General features: G+C 57.4%; 1 protein-coding gene across 1 annotated transcript in view; it reads right to left on the bottom strand.

Moving 5' to 3' along the window:
• The window catches only part of LGR6 (leucine rich repeat containing G protein-coupled receptor 6), a 118,632-nt gene that overhangs the window by 71,219 nt on the left and 29,919 nt on the right, over positions 1-17,494 (bottom strand). The window contains exon 4 of the mRNA XM_062210745.1: positions 15,259-15,330. Within this exon, the coding sequence (XP_062066729.1) occupies positions 15,259-15,330 (72 nt within the window). The remainder of the gene's footprint in view (positions 1-15,258; positions 15,331-17,494) is intronic.

Below are 17,494 nucleotides of genomic sequence, written 5' to 3'. Positions count from 1 at the left end.
AACTCTGGTCCTTTTGCTTGTACCTGCTCCATTCTAGCAAGGACTATCTGTGAATATGTCTTGTATGTCTTATTTGATGCTAACCTCACTGAAGGCAGGTGCACAGAGTACGTGCTCAACATGGGAGTGCATGGCGAAAAGAGACGGCAAGGAGGAAGCCCCGGGATCTTCTCTTTCTGCAGTGAAGCCTAGCAGGGGCTGAAGGACCACATTCCTCCCCTAGCATCTATGGGGCCCTCACCTGCCTCGGGCTCCTGCATCGGCGGAGGATGGGGGACTGAGGATGCCGTATGAAGAGAACCCTGATGATACAAATGAGGTCACAAGGTACTAAGCGCCTAGGAGGCACCTGGCTTAGCGCTCAGCCTTCCTGTACGTGAGCTCACAGAGCTTCAAAACCACCACGCGATTATTCCCAGTCAACAGATCACACAACTGAGGCTCAGCATGTTTATATAACTTCCCTGTGGTCTCCATCTGGAAAAGGGCAGGGCTGGTGTGACAGAAAAGCAGGACCTAAAACAACCGTGCTGCACCATTACAGCTGATAGGACACGGATTCCCCGGGCCACTGCAATCTCACAGCTGGGACTGAGCCAAGCACCGAGCAGACCCATCTCTCCCGGCACACTGCTTTCCTCCTCCCTCACTCTGACTTTCGAGGTCCCCAGCAGCTCGGGCACAGTCAGATTCAGAACTCTGCCAGGTCCTAGGAAGGAGAGACCAGGAAGGACACCAGCTGCCCTGGGCTGGGCATGCAGGCCTTTCTCAGAACTGGCCAGGCTTGCCAAAAGGTTACCACTTAGCATCCCTACCCCCAAGTCCAAAGCCAGTTCCTTAGCTGATGCCTATTTATTGTCCACATCCATAGCCTGCCCCTCCCCAGGCTTCCCCGTGCACTGGCAGCAGGAGCTTCTGTTCAGCCTCTGGGTCCAGCAGGGCACTGGCTGCCTCACAGGGTAGTGCTGCTGCTAAGTGCCCACCAGACCTCTCATCTACATGAGAGCTGGCTCTGTCACTCAAAGCTCAGGGCCCAGGGGCCAGCACAGTGGTACGGCAGGTTAAAGACCTGGCCTGCAGCGCTGGCATCCCATATGAGTGCCTGTTCAAGTCCCAGCTGCTCCACTTCCAATCCAGTAGAGGATGGCCCAAGTTCTTGGGCCTCTGCACTCATGCAGGAGACCCAGAAAAAGCTCCTGGCTCCTGGCTTTGCATCAGCTTAGCTCCAACCATTGTGGCCATTTGGGGAGTGAACCAGTGGATGGAAGATATCTCTCTGTCTCTACCTCTTTCTCTGTAACTCTTTCAAATAAATAAAATAAACCTTTAAAAAAAAAAAAAAGCCCAGGTCTGGCACCCTCTTTACAGATGGCAAAGCTGAGGCTCGGAAACAAGAAAAAATTAGGAAGCCCAAGGATGTGTGGCTGTAGTCCCTCATCAGCGCTCTTGGTGGCATCTGATCAGAGCAGCAGATGACTTAAGGGATGCCACTGGGCGCCTGCAGCCACCTCGGGCCACACCCTACACCCAGCGCTTCCAATCCACCCCACACGACACAACAGAGAACTGGGGACTGCTGGGCGTGCTGCCTGCCCCCAGCCCTCCTCCCCCTCCTCTCTCCTCTCCCACCTCCTCTTCCTTCCAGGTGGACTCCTCCCCGCCCACACTCCAGATGTTCTGAAGGGGGTTTTACTATAGGGCCCTTCAGGCCCTGGGGTGAGCAGATGTGCAGCCGCGAGGCAGGTTAATGAGGGCCAGGGGAGCACGCAGGAGCTGGGGCTGGCGGCCGAGACAGCTGCACTGGCCCAGAAGGCCTGGTGGTTCCCTGAGGAGGCCAAACCCGCTCGTTGCTGTCAGCCGCAGCTGACAGAGCAGGAAGGAAAGGGGAGTGGGCTGGGGGGAGCGTCTCCCTTGGGAACAGAGCCTCCTGGCTCCCATCCTTCCCCTGCCCCCCACCCCCACCCCCAGCAGGAACTCGGGAAGCAGTCAGTCTTTGGGGGTGCTTCCCCCAGCTCCTGCCTCTCCATACCAGCAAGACCGGGACAGAGGGCACCTGCAACGTCACACCTGGCTTTGGAAGGCGCTGTGTGGCTTTTAGAAAAACACAAAACTACCTCTTGGATTTCTGTTTGCTTCAGGGGGAGCCCTTCCCAGACGTGCGGACCCTGACCACGCACCCTCTGGGGCTGCAGCGCACAGCCCCCCAACAACCACACAGGCAGCCCCACATCACAGCCGGGAGCCGTGCAGCTTTCCTGTTCTCACCCCCTTCTCCGCTCACTCCCGCCTCCCTGAAAGGGGCAGTGGAGGTCAGGAGGGACCCTTGCCGCCCCCACCAGGGCTTCCTCCTCCTTCCCCAGAACCTCTTGGGTGTTGAGAAGAATCCAGAGGACCAAAAGAGCAGGGGCCCTGGCTGCAGGCACACCTGAGTTTAAATTCCAGCTGTTCTCCCTACACATTCCAGGTTACCCAGCCATCACTGCAGCTCTCGGAGCCTCCTTCCACAAGTGTCACTGTGCGCCTTTATAAGCAATGATCACTCAGTGCTTCCTGTGTGCCGGGTGCTGTGCTGGGGGTGGAAAATCCTGTGTAAAAGGAAAAGACCCGGCCACCCTCGGGGAACCCAGCACATGACAGAGAGGGAACTGAGTGGGTCAGAGCAGGAACGGAGGCTGCCCCCCGGAGGGCGACAGGGACTCCGGATGGATCTGGGCACCAGGAAGGGCCTCTGGCACAATGAGACATTTAAGCCAAACCCTGAAAGATGGGTAAGAGAGGATGAGCTGAGGATGCCAGGGAGAGCGAACACCAAGGGGCAGCAGCACAGGCTGAGACCCAGGGGACTGTGAGCCACCGCTCGCCACAGCAGGCAGTGGGAGGCCCAGCCCAAGGAGCCAGATAGTGGTACAGGTGCTAACTCAGCCAAGGAGCTCGGGCTCTGTCTTCAGGATGACTGGGAGCCCCTGAAGCATTTTAAGCAGGGGAGTGACCTGATCAGATGTGTGTTTTAAGGTCCATCTGGCTGCAATGTGGGGAAAACACTGAGTATGTTCAGAATGGAGGCAGGGGGACCAGTAGGGAGGCTGCTCCAGCAATTCAGGCAAGGGTTGGCACAGGGACACCCACCCTGGTGGTCATGGGGTCACAAAGAGAAGAGGACTTGTGCCACAGCGATCAGGATTACCCATGGCCCTGGATGGATCGGAAACAGAAGTGGCGAGAAATCAAGGGTGAGCCTTGGGTTTTCTGAATCAGGGAACTAAACGAAAGCTGCTATTTCACGGAGTGGAGAGCGTGGAGAGGACAAGTGCAAGGGAAAGGGGCTGATGGGCTACTTTGCGACATGCTCACGCGAGGCACTGCTGGGCTATGGCAGTGGACCGTGCATTGAACTGATCCCAGCTGGAGGTACAGACTCGGGTCGGGGTGGAACTGAGCCCACGGGCAGATAAGGAACTGCCCCGGGAGAAAGTGAGAGAGCAGACAGAGGGCAACAAGGGCTGAGGAAGAGGAGCCTGCTGGAGAGGCAGGAGAGAGCCAGGAGAGCCAGTGCTCCCCCAGCAGCCACAGGAAGACAGGGTGCTTCACATGCCGCCCTGAGACCAAACAAGACGAGGCCTGGAGCATGCCTTGCTGGACCAAGAGTGCCACAGAGACCATGGTGGCCATGAAGCCATGGAGGCCACTGGTGTGGCCGTGGAGGGGTCGGGGAGGTGGCAGCGGGGCGCCCTGGGCAGTGTCACGGAGTGGTCTCTGATCCTGCTGCTGCTGTTGCACATCAGCTGAGGAAGGAAGATCCCCAGAGAAAGGCTCCGCCCTCTTTCCCCCCTTCTGTCTCCTGTCTGCTCCCCTCCTCCTCCCTCAGTTTTGTCCCACCTGTGTGGCCTGGCTCTGAAGAACAGGATGGGGCCTCAGTCACCTCCGCTGATGGCCCTCCGTGGTTCCAGCCCCAAGAAGGTGCTGAACTCTCCGCTCACCAGGCAGCAAAGGTAGAGCAGCCGTAAAAGCCAGACTCAACTGTTCCCAGGGGACACGGGCAGCCATCCTCTCGCTCTGTGCTTGGGGAAGGGCGAGCTTTGCGGTTCAGCAGCTGTTAGGGCCCCTCAAGGCACCAACTCCTCTGATGGCCGCTATCCCACTGCAGCACACCCCACAAACACTGTGGCCTCCCACTCCTGTCTCCTGCCACCCAGACCCCTCCTCAGGGTCCCCAGAGCCCCCCAGGCCAGATCTCACTGCTGTTGTTTTGTTTAAGGGAGGGCGAGGGAAGGAGTTGGCTCCAAGTCCCCAAACAGGTGTTAGAGCTGGCGCTGGGAAGGAAGCCATTTTGGCCAGAGTCCCCCGGATGGGGTCGCATTCCAGAGTGACTGATCTGCGAGCCATCTGGCTGAGGTGGCCATGGAGGTGCATAAATAGATCATCCCCTTTCCGAGTGAAAACGCATCTGCAGGTCTGGCGGGGCTTCAGGCCAGCACATGGGGACACCGGGGAAGTCGCGCCCTCTCTCTGCTGCTCCGTTTCCTCATCTGGGACGGGGCGCCTCCAGCTGGGCGACTCCCAGGGCCCGTGGTCTCCAGCGGGCATTTGCCACCATTTCCCACAGGGGTGTGGATTGCTGTACTCCCCCACGTGGCTGGCAGCCACCGGCTCCCAGAGGCTCGAGAAGGGTGGACAATCACAGACCCTGACTGATGTGCCCTCATCACCAGACTGAGGAGCCCGGGCAGCAGTGCCAGGCTGCTGGGGGACACGGTGCTGCCCCCGCTGCCCCCAGCGGCTATCTCTATCTCTCCCCTGCTCTCCGGCTACTCTGAGGCTTCCACAAGCAGGAATTCTGAAAACATATGGTGGGCTTCCAGACAATGTCAGGAACGGACCAGAGTGAGATGGACACAGACATTCACAAGAAGGAGCCCCGGGCAGGCTCTGTGGGGCAGTGGGTTAAGCTGCAGCTTGCAACACTGGCATCGGGATGCCGGTTTGAGTTCTGGATGCTCTGTTGAAAGCAATCCAGCTCCCTGCTAAAGCACCTGGGAGGCAGCAGAAGATGGTCCAAGTGCTTGGGTCCCTACCACCCACGTGGAGACACACTTGGGATTCCTGGTTCCTGGCTTTGGTCTGACCCAGGCCTGGCTGTTGCAGGTATTTGAGAAGTATATCAGCAGATGGAAGACTCTCTTGCTCTCGCTCTCTCTCTCTCGCTCTCTCTCCCACTCCCTGTCATGTTGCCTACCAAGTAAGTAAATAAGTAAATCTTAAGAAAATTTTAGCCACCACATGGTTACTGAAGATGGGGAAGACCCACCCAAAGTCTAACCTTTATCTCTCCAAGTGCCCCCCGCCAAGGGGTCATCTGGTTCCTCTCTGCCTCGAGGCATGGCTAAAGCCAAATAGATCCAAACCTTGTATTTCCATCCCCCAGGCCCCAGTGACTGCAGGGGAACATGAAGTGTTCTGCAGAGAGTCCTCAGGGCCTAAGGAGCAGGCGAGTGGACAGCTGCTAATGACTCCTGCCCACCTTAGCTCAGGTAGGGAGAGGGCAGGGGGCCCAGAGGCTCCTGGACAAACGATCACTGCCTCTCAGACACAAGTTGCACACTCCCTTCTGGGGGGGAGGGTGGGCTATGCACGTAGATTCTGGGTCAGCCGGCCCAGGTTGCAGCTGAGACCCTGCACTTGCCACATCCTCCCTGCCGGCCCCCAGGATGCACCTTAAGCAAGGATCAGAGCAGCAGATTCCTGGGCCCTGGCCCTCAAGATCCTCATTCGGAGATCCAAGGAGGTGCCTGGCAATCGTCCACTTGTGGGCTTCCCTGGTGTTGTGAGGCAGGCAGCCCAGGAACCTGGCCTCTGGGGTCCCTCCCAAGCTGCCCCTCTGGAGAGTCAGCATTACGAGTGGCATGAGCTCGGAATCCAGATGAACCTTTGCCCATTCCTGACATCAGCTCCTCAATCTCCTTTCCTCTTTCTGTAAGACTGCAGGGGGTGTCGCAGCACCTCCCCTCCATATTTGTTGCAAGGGATAAATGAGGTACCATCTGTTAAGCACTATTTGAGAGCCTGGTAATGTAGTAAGCGCTCAGAAAACACTAATCACCAGCACAACTCTTAGCACGCACCAGGTTTCACCTGGTTCCCATCACGTCCATCAACTCCCTTCTGGCTTTTATACACTGATTTTACATGTTCACTAGCATGGACTTTTTGTCTCAGAAGTTTAAGACCATGGTCAAGGGGAGGGCAGCAGTGAGGATGGGGATCTGGGTTGCTTGATATCCCACATCAAATCACAAACTACTGAAAGGCAGGCCCTTGTTTTATTATCAGTATTTGCTGTGTCAAGCACTCTGCAAAGCTGGAAAGAACAAATGGATAGATGGATAGATGGATGGATGGATGGACAGGTGGATGGGTAAAGGACTGGGTGGGTGGGTGGACAGATGGGTGGACAGGTGAATGGGGAGATGGGTGGATGGATGGACAGGTGGATGGGTAAAGGACTGGGTGGGTGGGTGGATGGATAGACAGGTGGATGAGTAAAGGATTGGGTGGGTGGATAGATGGATGGATGGACAGGTGGATGGGTAAAGGATTGGGTGGGTGGATAGATGGATGGATGGACAGGTGGATGGGTAAAGGACTGGGTGGGTGGGTGGATGGATAGACAGGTGGATGAGTAAAGGATTGGGTGGGTGGATAGATGGATGGATGGACAGGTGGATCGGTAAAGGATTGGGTGGGTGGATAGATGGATGGACAGGTGGATGGGTAAATGGGTGGGTGGATAAATGGATGGATGGGTGGGTTGGTGGGTGGTCAGGTGAATGGGGAGATGGGTGGGTGGATGGATGGACAGGTAGATGGGTAAAGGATTGGGTGGGTGGATGGATGGATGGACAGGTGGATGGGTAAAGGATTGGGTAGGTGGATGGATGGGTGGATGGGGAGATAGGGGGATAGATGGGTGGATATATGGGTAAGAGGGTGAGCAGGTGGATGGATGGTTGGAAGATGGAAGATAGCTAGAGGGATGAGTGGGTAGATATGGGATGGATGAGTGGATGGGTGGGAGACAGGGGTATGGATGGGTGAGCGGAGAGAAAAATAAACACCAGTTGGGGGTCTCCTCTTCCCTCCAGATGTGCCCAGAACCCAAGCCAGGTCTCCACACTGATGTTGGTTGCTCAGGAAGGGGCACTGACACAAGAGGGAGCAGAGCTGAGGGGGAACCTTGCCTCTACGTGGCCTAAAGGGGAGAAGATCACCCTTACCCAGCACTGCCTGGGGCTTCACCTGCAACTGCTCCAGCCCTGAGTTTTCAGTTCCCAGCATCCTGGTGCTCTCGCTTGTCTCAGAGCTCCACTGGGCTCAGGGGCAGGAGTGGCTCAGTAAGAAAAGAATGTTCTGGCCCAAGAAGGTCCCCAGTACCACACTCAGGGAGGCCCAGCAGGAGGGCTGAGGAGACCCCGGGTCTGAGCCGAGGTGTTCCCGTGAGGCCAAGGCACCACTCAGCTCCTGGGTGGTCCAGCCGGGGCTGTCTCTGTCCCAGAGCAGCATTTGTGGCTGAAAGAGTCACCACCAGATCCTCTGCTGGCCACTCTCTCAGGAGCCAAATTACCCACGATCAGACCCGCATGGCTGCAGGGGGCTGCCTGCCCGCCCACCGCCCACCTCAGAGCAGCCTCTGCCCCAGACGCATGTAGTAATCAGCTCCCGGAACCTCGGCAAGATCCAAATACAGCAGCATATAATCAGGGCGCCTGAAATAGCTGTGCCAAGGAGGCCAGCTGCCACCTCGCGCTTCCCTGGGGACCCCTCGGCAGGGCCCACAGCACAGCTGGGCCTTGGGGCCCTCCCTGGCCGGCAGGCGAGCTGGGTGGTGCTGGCCATAGTGTCCAGATCACCTGCAGAGCTCAGCCAGCCTGGGGGGCTTCTCCATGGCAGACTGGGCATCTTCAGGAGGGGGCCTTAGATCAGCGCTCCTCAGACCCCAGGGCCTTGTCACACCGGTTGCCTGTCAGCCCTGGGCCTCACTCTGCCAGATTCCCTCCCTGCGGGCACAGCTGGCTCAGGACGCCTGTCCTTCCTGATCCTCCCCATTTCCTTAACTCCCAACCTTTCACCCCAAACATCGCCCTGCTGGATCCAGGCCACTTTTCCCCTCTGCTCCTTATCTCACCCCTTGCAAAGGGTTGAATGGTAATTGCACCTCACCACCATAAAAAAGATATGTTCTTGTCAGAACACCCAGAGCCTGCACGTGGGACCTTATTCAGGAAATTTCAGATGTAATTAAGTTAAGGCTCTTGAGGTGGGATCCTCAGGATTATCCAGGTGAGTCCTAAGTCTAGTGAGACGTGTCCTCTGAGAGCCTACAGAGAAACTCAAGGAGAAGAGACAGGGCCATGTGAAGACAAAGGTAGAGGCGGGAGTGACACGGCCAACAAGGAAGGCGCCTCCCCTTGAACCTCAGCGGCAGGGGCCAGCCGGGCTGACACCTTGATTTTGCACTTCTGGCCTCCAGAGCTGTGAGAAGGTCAGCCTGTGTCGTGTCAAGGCCCTGCTCTGGGGCCACCAGTCCTGCAGCCCTGGGAGGGTAACCATGGCACCACGGCAGTGGCCCTCAATCCCCTGCGCCCACCACAATCCCTGCAGGCTTTGCCGCCACACAGTTTGCTGCTCCCAGCCTTGGAGGTTTTGGCTCCTCGGGGCTGGGTGGGCCTGCGAATCTGCGTTTCTAGCAGGTTCCCAAGTAATGAAGACGCTGTTGTCTGGGGAGCTCTCTCCAGAACCCCATCAGTCCAGTCTCCATCCTAAATCTCACCCTCAAAGATGCCTTCCTTGTCCCCCATGGGACCTGAGAGCAGCCTCCTGGGGGCAGCTCCTCCTCTGGAAACCACCCAGGCCCCTTGAAGGTTCACCTCCAGGAAGCTCTGAGTGGGGAGGCAGTCACACAAGAGGACCTGACATATGGGGTCAGCAATTAAGACCCCGCTCGGGACACCTGCATCTGGTATCAGAGTGCCTGGGCTCAAGTCTCGCCTCTGCTTCCAATTCCAGTTTCCTGCTAATGCACACCCTGGGAGTTAGCAGGTGATGGCCCAAGTACTTGGGTCCCTGCTACCTGTGTGGATTAAGTTCCAGCCTTGCAACTTGGGCCTGGCCCAGCCCCAGCTGCTGTGGGCATCTGGGGAGTGAACCAATGGATAGAGGATCTCTCTCTCCTCCCCCTTACAAATACATGAAACTTAATTAATCAGTTGTTTAAAAAGAAGACCCCACAGGGTTGTGCCTCGGGCTCTGTCTCCAGCCCACTGAGGATCTCAGGCAATGCACGCCCCCTGCGCCTCCCCTCTCAGGGCTGGCTATGACGGGCTGCAAATGCATTCAGCAGACTGTAAGGGCAAGATGGACACATTCCAGCCACTGACCCGCTGCTAGCAATGTCTTAGTGCTCTTCCCGGCTGCTGGTCACCAAGCACAGCCAGCCTCGTCCCTCTCTCTGGGCATGTCCGGGGGTTCCCACCAGCAGTGAGGGCTTTCAGGATCAATGCCAAGGCCCCAGTGTTAGCAGCCCCAGTTCCCCAGGCAAACAGCACAATCTTTCTGCCCCAGCTCTGCTTCACTCTACATGGCCCCAGATCAGCACAGAAACCAACTGAGCCAGTATCCTCGATAACACAAGGCCAGCTCTGCGAGCCAGGAGCTCTGGAAATGCCTGAGGCCTCTGATTCCCCAAAGACTGTCATCTTATTCAGCCCCCCGGGAGGCAGCCCAGCACCACAGGTATGTGTACTGACCCTGGCTTTGCTGCAAGTCTCTGCACCCCTCTGGCCTCGGTTTGATCATCTGTAAAATGGGAGTGATGCCTCCTAGCAGTAACCACCCCAGAGGACTGCTGTGAGCACTCAGTGGCTTACTCACGTAGAGGGCCAGTGAAGTGCTAGTGTGATGAGCCCGGCCCTGGGCGTTAGCCTTGGGCACAGGAGGGTCAGAGGAGCAGAATGGGGTGGGGGGTGTGTCTGCTCCAAAGCCTCTGGCTTTTGGCTTCCCCTGGGAATGCCTCTGAACCCTGTCCTCCTGGAATACCCAGCATCGGACAGAACGTCAGCTGCTACTTCTTGGGGATGCTCCGATCTTCCCTCCTCACTCAAACTTGCAGCATATGCGGGAGGCTAGAGGGCTCAGAGAAGAGCTCCGGGTGCACAGAGAAACCGGCTCAGAGAGAGCAAGGACAAGGCAATCATTGGCCATTCGAGTGCATGGTCTGCTAACTCACGGGAAGTCCTGGCATCTCTAGGGTGTGACATCATTTTAGGATGCCTGCCAGTCATTCCATTTCTAAAAGAGATTTGTTTTAAAGACAGAGTGATAGAGTAAGAGAGATCTTCCATCTGCTGGTTCACTACCCAAATGGCCACAACAACTAGGGCTGGGCCAGGTGGAAGCCAGGAGCCAGGAACTCCATCAGGTCTCCCACATGGATGGAGGGAACCCAAGAACTTGGGCCATGACCTGCTGCCTCCTGGGTGTGTTAGCTGAATCGGAAGAGGAGGAGCCAGGCCTGGAGCAGGCCTTCATCCAGTATAGACGCAGGTACTTCAAGCAGCAGCTTACCCTGCTTCACCACGACACCCACCCCTCCATCATCCCACGTGACCCTCCCATTTCACAGATGGGGAACCTTAGACTCAAAGAGGGCTGATGACTTGCCCATGGCCTCACAGTTAATCCGTGATAGAGCCAGGACTTGAACCCAAGTCCCGGTGCCACGGCACTGCAGCTGCAGAGAGGCACTCGAGGGAGGAGCTGATGGGGCACAGCACTTTGGAATCAGCAAAACCAATACCCCTGCTCTGCTGTCTCCTAGCCGTGTCGACTCTGGCCAGTACTTAACTTCTCTGGGCTTTAGTTGCCACATCTGTAAAATGGGCGTAATGGAAGCCACCTTCAGAGTTCCCAGGATTAAATGAGATACGTGAACATGCTTTGCGTATCACAGTGTGCCAGGCAGAGGGCCTCCTCCGCTCCCACCTGTCCTGGGATGGCCTCTTCCTGCACCCACAAACACACTTGCCACACCCCCTGCATCAGGCCTCTTCATCTCGCTTCCCCTGTGGCAGGCAGCCACGTGGCAAAGGTGGGCCTGAGCCAGGAGGCTTGTGGCGGCTCTAACCTGGGTTTCTGCAGGAGGCTGAAATGCCCAATTAGGTCCCCAGCATGACACACGTCTGGCGGGTTTCGTGTGGCCAGCCCCTGTAACTGTGCGTGTCCTGCCCGGGGTGTCCAGGATCGGGCTGCAGTCCTGTTTTCTCCCCTTTATTCCTGCCACGGTGCCTTTCCCGCTCTCCTGCGACCAGCCAGCCTGGTCCTGCTTTTTCTGGGATGCTGTTCTGCTTTTCCATGTGCCTCCTGACACCGCCCTGGGCCCGCTCACCCTCTCTCAGTCTATTTTCAGCCCCAGGCTCCGCTGGCTCCCCTCAGTTTCTCTTGGCCTGGGCTAAGCCTGGTACAACCCGGCTGGCATGGCCACCCCCCACATACACTGGTCTGAGGGGCAACAAGGGCATCCAGGGAGGGGGCTTCCTAGAGCTGGGTGCTGCTGGCCCCGGGGCCAAGCTAAACAGCGTGTGCCATGGCCCACTCGGTGCCTGGGCCTGGAACGCAGCACAGGCTGCACCCCACCCCCACCCTGAGAACTGCTGCTGGTGCCCCCAGCCTCACTCCTATGGCATCAGTGTCTGGCTCCAGCTGGGAGAAGGCAGACACAGGACAGAGGTGCCAGGAGGCACCAGGAATGTCCACAGCAATCAGTGTGGGGACGTTCCCTTTTGGAGGGGTCCAGTCTTCTCGTGGACCTGAGCCCCTGGAGGCCCCGGCCTATTCCAGCAAGGGCGGAGCACCCCAGGAGGGGCACGGGCAGGCCCCGGGAAGCCTCTCTGGTCCATCGTAGGGACAGGAAGGAGGACACTCCCATTCACTGGAACTCCCGGGGAGCAGGCAGGTCCACCCACAACAGCCACGCTTTTAGGTGGCTTCCTGAAGCTCGCTGGACCTCTCTGCCTCTGTTTCCTCTTCTGATAACAGAGAAGGCCATTATTAAAGAGGGGATCTTTGGGGGAGAAGTGGGAGAACAGGTGCCAACACCATGGAGCTCTGTCGCCCCCTCCCTCTGCCTTCCACAACCTGGGCTTTACTCTCGCCATCTGAGACGGAGGCACCTGAATGGTGCTGGAGGGGTCTCTCTCTCTGAATCCCACAACGTCAGGCCATACCTGCTGATGTCCACTGTACTGCCCTCACCTGTGGCAGCTCAAATTCAACCAGTGCAAGGGAACCCCGGCAATGCCTTTCTCTGCACCCCCGAAGCACTCACCCTCTGGGATGCCCCACTTAGCTGTTTCTCAGTGAGTTCTACCAGGTTCCAGGCTCTTGGGCCTGGCTTCCCTGCCCACCCCCGTGTCACAGCCAAAGTACCGGGTGTCACCGGCACCTCTCTCCCCGACTCCCTTAAGGTACTTAACGCTACTCCTTAAGGTAGCGTTCTAAGTCTACACTTACTGCCTCATCTCACTCCACCCTACGGGGGTACATAGGCACCATCTCACCACTGCCATTTTACTGCTGAAGGAACAGAAACACTGAGGGTAAGTGGCCTGCCCAGGGCCTTGCAGGCAGTAGGCAAAGGCCACACAGTATGACCACATGGTTTCGTGACACTTGCTCTCGCCGCCGCCCCTACCTCTCCTCCGGCCACCATTATGCCACCGGTGTGATCCTATGAATACACACACCCTGTCGTGTTGCGTTGCTCTCCTGCTTAAAGCTCTCCCCACTGCCTCAGGCACAAAGTCCAAATCCTCAGCAAAGCCCACGCCTACTTGTCAGGCATTGCCACTTGCTAACTCCACATCTTCCTCTATGGCCGCCCTTCCCGCCAGTGCCCCCAGGCATACACGCCCACAGTTCAGCCCAGCTCACCTCCCTGCAGATTCTCTAGCATCCACTCGGTTCCTTCGCACCTCTGTGCCTCTGCTCGTGCTGCTCCTTCTGTCTGAGTGTCCTCCCCTGCCTTTCCACTGCATTGACGCTAACTCTTCAGGACTCAGCGCAGGTTCTGCCTCCCCAGAAAAATCTCAAAGAGTTGGGGCCTGCGCGGTGGCGTAGCAGGTAAAGCCGCCACCTGCAGCGCCAGCATCCCATCTGGGTGCCGGTTCGATTCCTGGGTGCTCCTCTTCCTATCCAGCTCTCTGCCATGGCCTGGGAAGGCAGTGGAAGATGGCCTAAGTCCTTGGGTCCCTACACCTACGTGGGGGACCTGGAAGAAGCTCTTGGCTCCTGGCTTCAGATTGACCCAGCTCCGGCCATTGCGGTCATTTGGGGAGTGAACCAATGGATGGAAGACCTCTCTTTCTATCTCTGCTTCTGCCTCTAGCTCTCTGTAACTTGGCTTTTCAAATAAATAAATAAATAAAATCTCAAGAGTATTTGTGGCTGAATGAATTGCTGAGCTGACGACTGGTTGGAGAGGAACAGGGCCCGGTGGCATCCCCACACATCACAGGCACGGGGCACCTTCCCCAGGCCGGTCCCTTTCATGCTCTCTGGATGTGATCTTCACAGCAGCCCCGCGGGGTAGGCAGGGAAAACAGACGCTGAAGCCGAGAGGTGAGCAGCACCGTGGCCAGGGTCAGAACCAGGGCTCAAAGCCACATTTCCTATCTTGTAGGCAAGTGTCCTTCTCGTGGGATTACAAGAGGCAAAATCCTATCATCTACCTCCACACTGAGGGACTGGGGGACGGCACCTCTGTCTCCGGCCCTGATCTGCCAGGAAGTAAGGGGCCAACGATCTCAATCTTCAGGCTCCCGTCCACTTCCCAGAAGGCATAGGGGAACCAGCCTGGGCAGCCCCAATCTCCATGCCTAGCTGCAAAGCACGACCTTTAGAAACCCTAAGCAGAAGATGTGATTCATAAGTTGAGAAAATAACAAGCTCAAAGTAAGTGCACAGAAGTTCAGTGAGAGCCCAATGCTGTTTTCCCTAGGAAGTCCGCTTTGACGAAATGTCAGATTCTCGCCCTCCCTCTATTTTTGGCTGCTCCTGCTCTGCCGGTGCCCTAAGCAAATGTTTAGGCTGCGCTGCCGGTGGAGAGCAAGCGTGGGCTCTCTCAGCCTTTGATCTTCTGACCTTGACCTCTTACAAGGCCCTGGTCAGCAGTGAGGCTGGATGGAGAGGCGAGGGCGAGAAAAAGAATGAGAGGAGGCAGGTTCTGCCGCTGGGCCGTCTGGGCAGCTGGATGGCGGGGCCCTGGGGTACTGACCTGGAAGCAGGAGGGCTATGCGGGGGAGAGCAAAAGACCTAACCTTGGGAGGGCGAGGCTCACACCCCCGCTGTGGACGGCGCCAGGGGCCGAGGCCAGCCCTGGGAGGCAGCTGCCTCTACCAGCCCCTGCTTCCTTCCACCCAAGGATGCTCACGACAGATGAGAGTTGTGTGACTTCTGCATCACCAGGCCTTGGTTCTGACACAGTTCAGGCCAACCATGCCTCCTTCTCACCCCCTGGCTAAATGCTGTGCCCTGGTCTGTCCCTCAATTTTGATTTCTGCCAAAACAGCTACTCACTGTCCAGCCATTCAATAGGTGGGTGTGCCTGACACTTCCGTTGCTTTCAACAAACGTGTATGAAACGCCCGCTGTGTTTCACGTGAATAAAACCCAGCCCCAGGCCCCACGGATGCCAGTGGGTGGGGTGACAGCTCCCTAGAATACCCGTTCCTGTCTCTGCCCCTAGGAAGGAATTACAGACTCCATGGAGACGGATCTGTGAGGAGTGGCCTGTGAGCCCCAGGTTGCAGTCTCACCCTCACGCAGCGGAAATGGGTGGGGGAGGCAACCCCTTCTTGATGTTTCTGTGGGGTAGCAGTCTCAGCTGCCTCCCCTGCCCGGGTCCCAGTGGCAGAATGACAGGCCCCCTGGGACCACTACCCTGGTGGCCCCACCTAGGGAGGTTCCTTTCCCACAGTGCTCATGGGTGTTTGGAGCCCTCCGTCCCCAAAACACACACACACACACACACACACATGGTACGGGAACACACGCTGGCGGCGACAGCAAAACCCCAAAGGAACAAAAGCCAGGAGCGGCCGCTGTGTGGACAGGGCCTGCAGGCAGCAGGGCAGCGTGGTGGGGACCCCAGGCTGTGACTCAGGCCCCAGGGAGCTAGCGACTCCCCAGAAGGGCCCTCCCGGGACTCACAAGGACTGCAGGCTTGGCAGCTCCCTCAGCGCCTCTGCGGGGACTCCTCGCAGCTGGTTGTTCTGAAGCATCCTACATGGAGAGAAAGCACCATGAGGGCGGAATAGGCCCTGGGCCGGGGCTCCCCCTGCCCCAACCCTGACCGGCTGCCCACCCCCCGCCCCGGCAATGGCATGCACTGGGGCTGGGAGGGTGTCTCCGCAGGCTGCAAGCATGAGGGTGAGTACGAGGGGTGCCGGAGAGGAGGAAGAGGGAGCATCCGGGAAGCAGCAGGACCAGAAGTGCCGGGACTTGGGCTTCCGCTGAAGGCTTATTGGAAACACGTGGAGAAATGTGCGGTTTCTTTCCCCAGGCCTGCTTCCCTGCCCATTCAACTGGAAGCCTGAGGATGTCTTTGGGGAAAGGGAGGGCCTGGGGGAGGGGGAGGCCCCTCTAGGGTGCAAGGGCTCCAGGTAAGCTCTGTTCGGGTAGTTCTTGTCTCTGGAAGCCACGGAAGCCCCCCAGGGCAGCATAGCGGAACTGGTATCACCTCCCCAAGCCGAGAAGTCATTTGAGGAGTGAGCCAGCAAATGGGAGATCTCAATTCAATCTCTGTTTCTCTCTTTCTGCCTCTGAAATAAATACCTACATTGAGGGCCGGTGCTGTGGCACAGCAGGTTAACACCCTGGCCTGAAGCGCCGGCATCCCCTATGGGCGCTGGTTCAAGACCCGGCTGCTCTACTTCTAATCCAGCTCTCTGCTATGGCCTGGGAAAGCAGTGGAAGATGGCCCTAGTCCTTAGGCACAGGCACCTGCACCTGCACCTGCGTGGGAGACGTGGAAAAAGCTCCTGGCTCCTGGCTTAGGATCAGCACAGCTCCGGCCGCTGCAGCCAATTGGGGAGTGAACCAGAGGATGGACGATCTCTCTCTCTCTCTCTCTCTCTGCCTCTCCTCTCTGTGTAACTCTGACTTACAAATAAATAAACAAATCTTTAAAATAAATAAATACTTTTTTTAAGATTTATTTGAGAGGCAGAGTTAGAGAGAAGCAAAAGCAGAGAGAGAGAGAGAGAGAGGTCTTCCATCCGCTGGTTCACTCCCCAATGGCTGCAATAGCTGGAGCTGAGCCAATCCGAAGCCAGGAGCCAGGAGCTTCTTCCATGTCTCCCACGTGGGTGCAGGGGCCCAAGCACTTGGGCCATCTTCTACTGCTTTCCCAGGCCATAGCAGAGAGCTGGATTGGAAGTGGAGTAGCCGGGTCTCAAACTGGCACCTATATGGGATGCTGGCACTGCAGGAAGCAGCTTAGCCCGCTACACCACAGTGCTGGCCCCTAAATACCTATTTTTTAAAAGATAAATTTACAGGGCCAGTGTTGTGGCATAGCCAGTAAAGCTGCTGCCTGCAATGCCAGCATCCCATATGGGTGCCGGCTGCTTCATTTTAAATCCAGCTCCTTGCTAATACACGTGGGAAAGCAGTGGAAGATGGCCCAAGTGCCTGGGCCCCTGCACCCGCGTGGGAGACCCAGCTGGAGTTCTAGGCTCCTAGCTTCAGCCTGGCCCAGCTCTGACTACTGTGACCACTTAGGGAATGAACCAGCAGATAGAAGCTCTCTCACTTCTCTCCCTCTCCACCTGTAACTCTGGCTTTCAAGTACAAGTCAAATCTTTTTTAGAAAAGAAAGATAAGTTTACTTTGGTGCAAAAATGTTTGAGATCCATGCACGGTTCTCTATCTGCATTTTCCATGAACTTTTGAAGACCCGTCGTAAGACCCAGAGGGCCGCAGCACAGGAACAAGAGAATGCTGGATGCACCCTGGGCGTGGGGCGGAGGGGCTCAGAGGAGCGCCTCAGGGGGGCAAGGCTTGGGGGGGGGACCCAGATAGCCTGTGGGTGCCCTCCAACGCCAGAACCTGGACTGGCGTGGCCTGCCCTCAGCGCTGCCCCAGCCCTGCCGTGCGCTCCTGCGCAGCGCCCTCTCCACAGGCCTCCGTGTTATCCACTCGCTGCAGGCGGCAGGCCTGACCTCAAGCATGGACACACGGGTCAGAGCCAGGAGCCCCTGCAGAACACGTCCACAAGTGTCCCACACCTGGGGACCACTCAAGGCTGCGTCAGCTGGCATCATTCGTCACTATTAACATCTGGGCTCAGTTCACCACTTCCTGGATGGCGTTACATCACTCCCAATGCTCTCGACCCCCTCTTCCCTCACCTGGCAAAGGGAATGGCTGCCAGGAGATCTGGAAA

The sequence above is a fragment of the Lepus europaeus genome, chromosome 14, assembly GCF_033115175.1.
Source record: "Lepus europaeus isolate LE1 chromosome 14, mLepTim1.pri, whole genome shotgun sequence".
NCBI lineage: Eukaryota > Metazoa > Chordata > Mammalia > Lagomorpha > Leporidae > Lepus > Lepus europaeus.
Note: the sequence above shows the minus strand (reverse complement) of the source record. Positions and strands in the feature narration are given on the sequence as shown.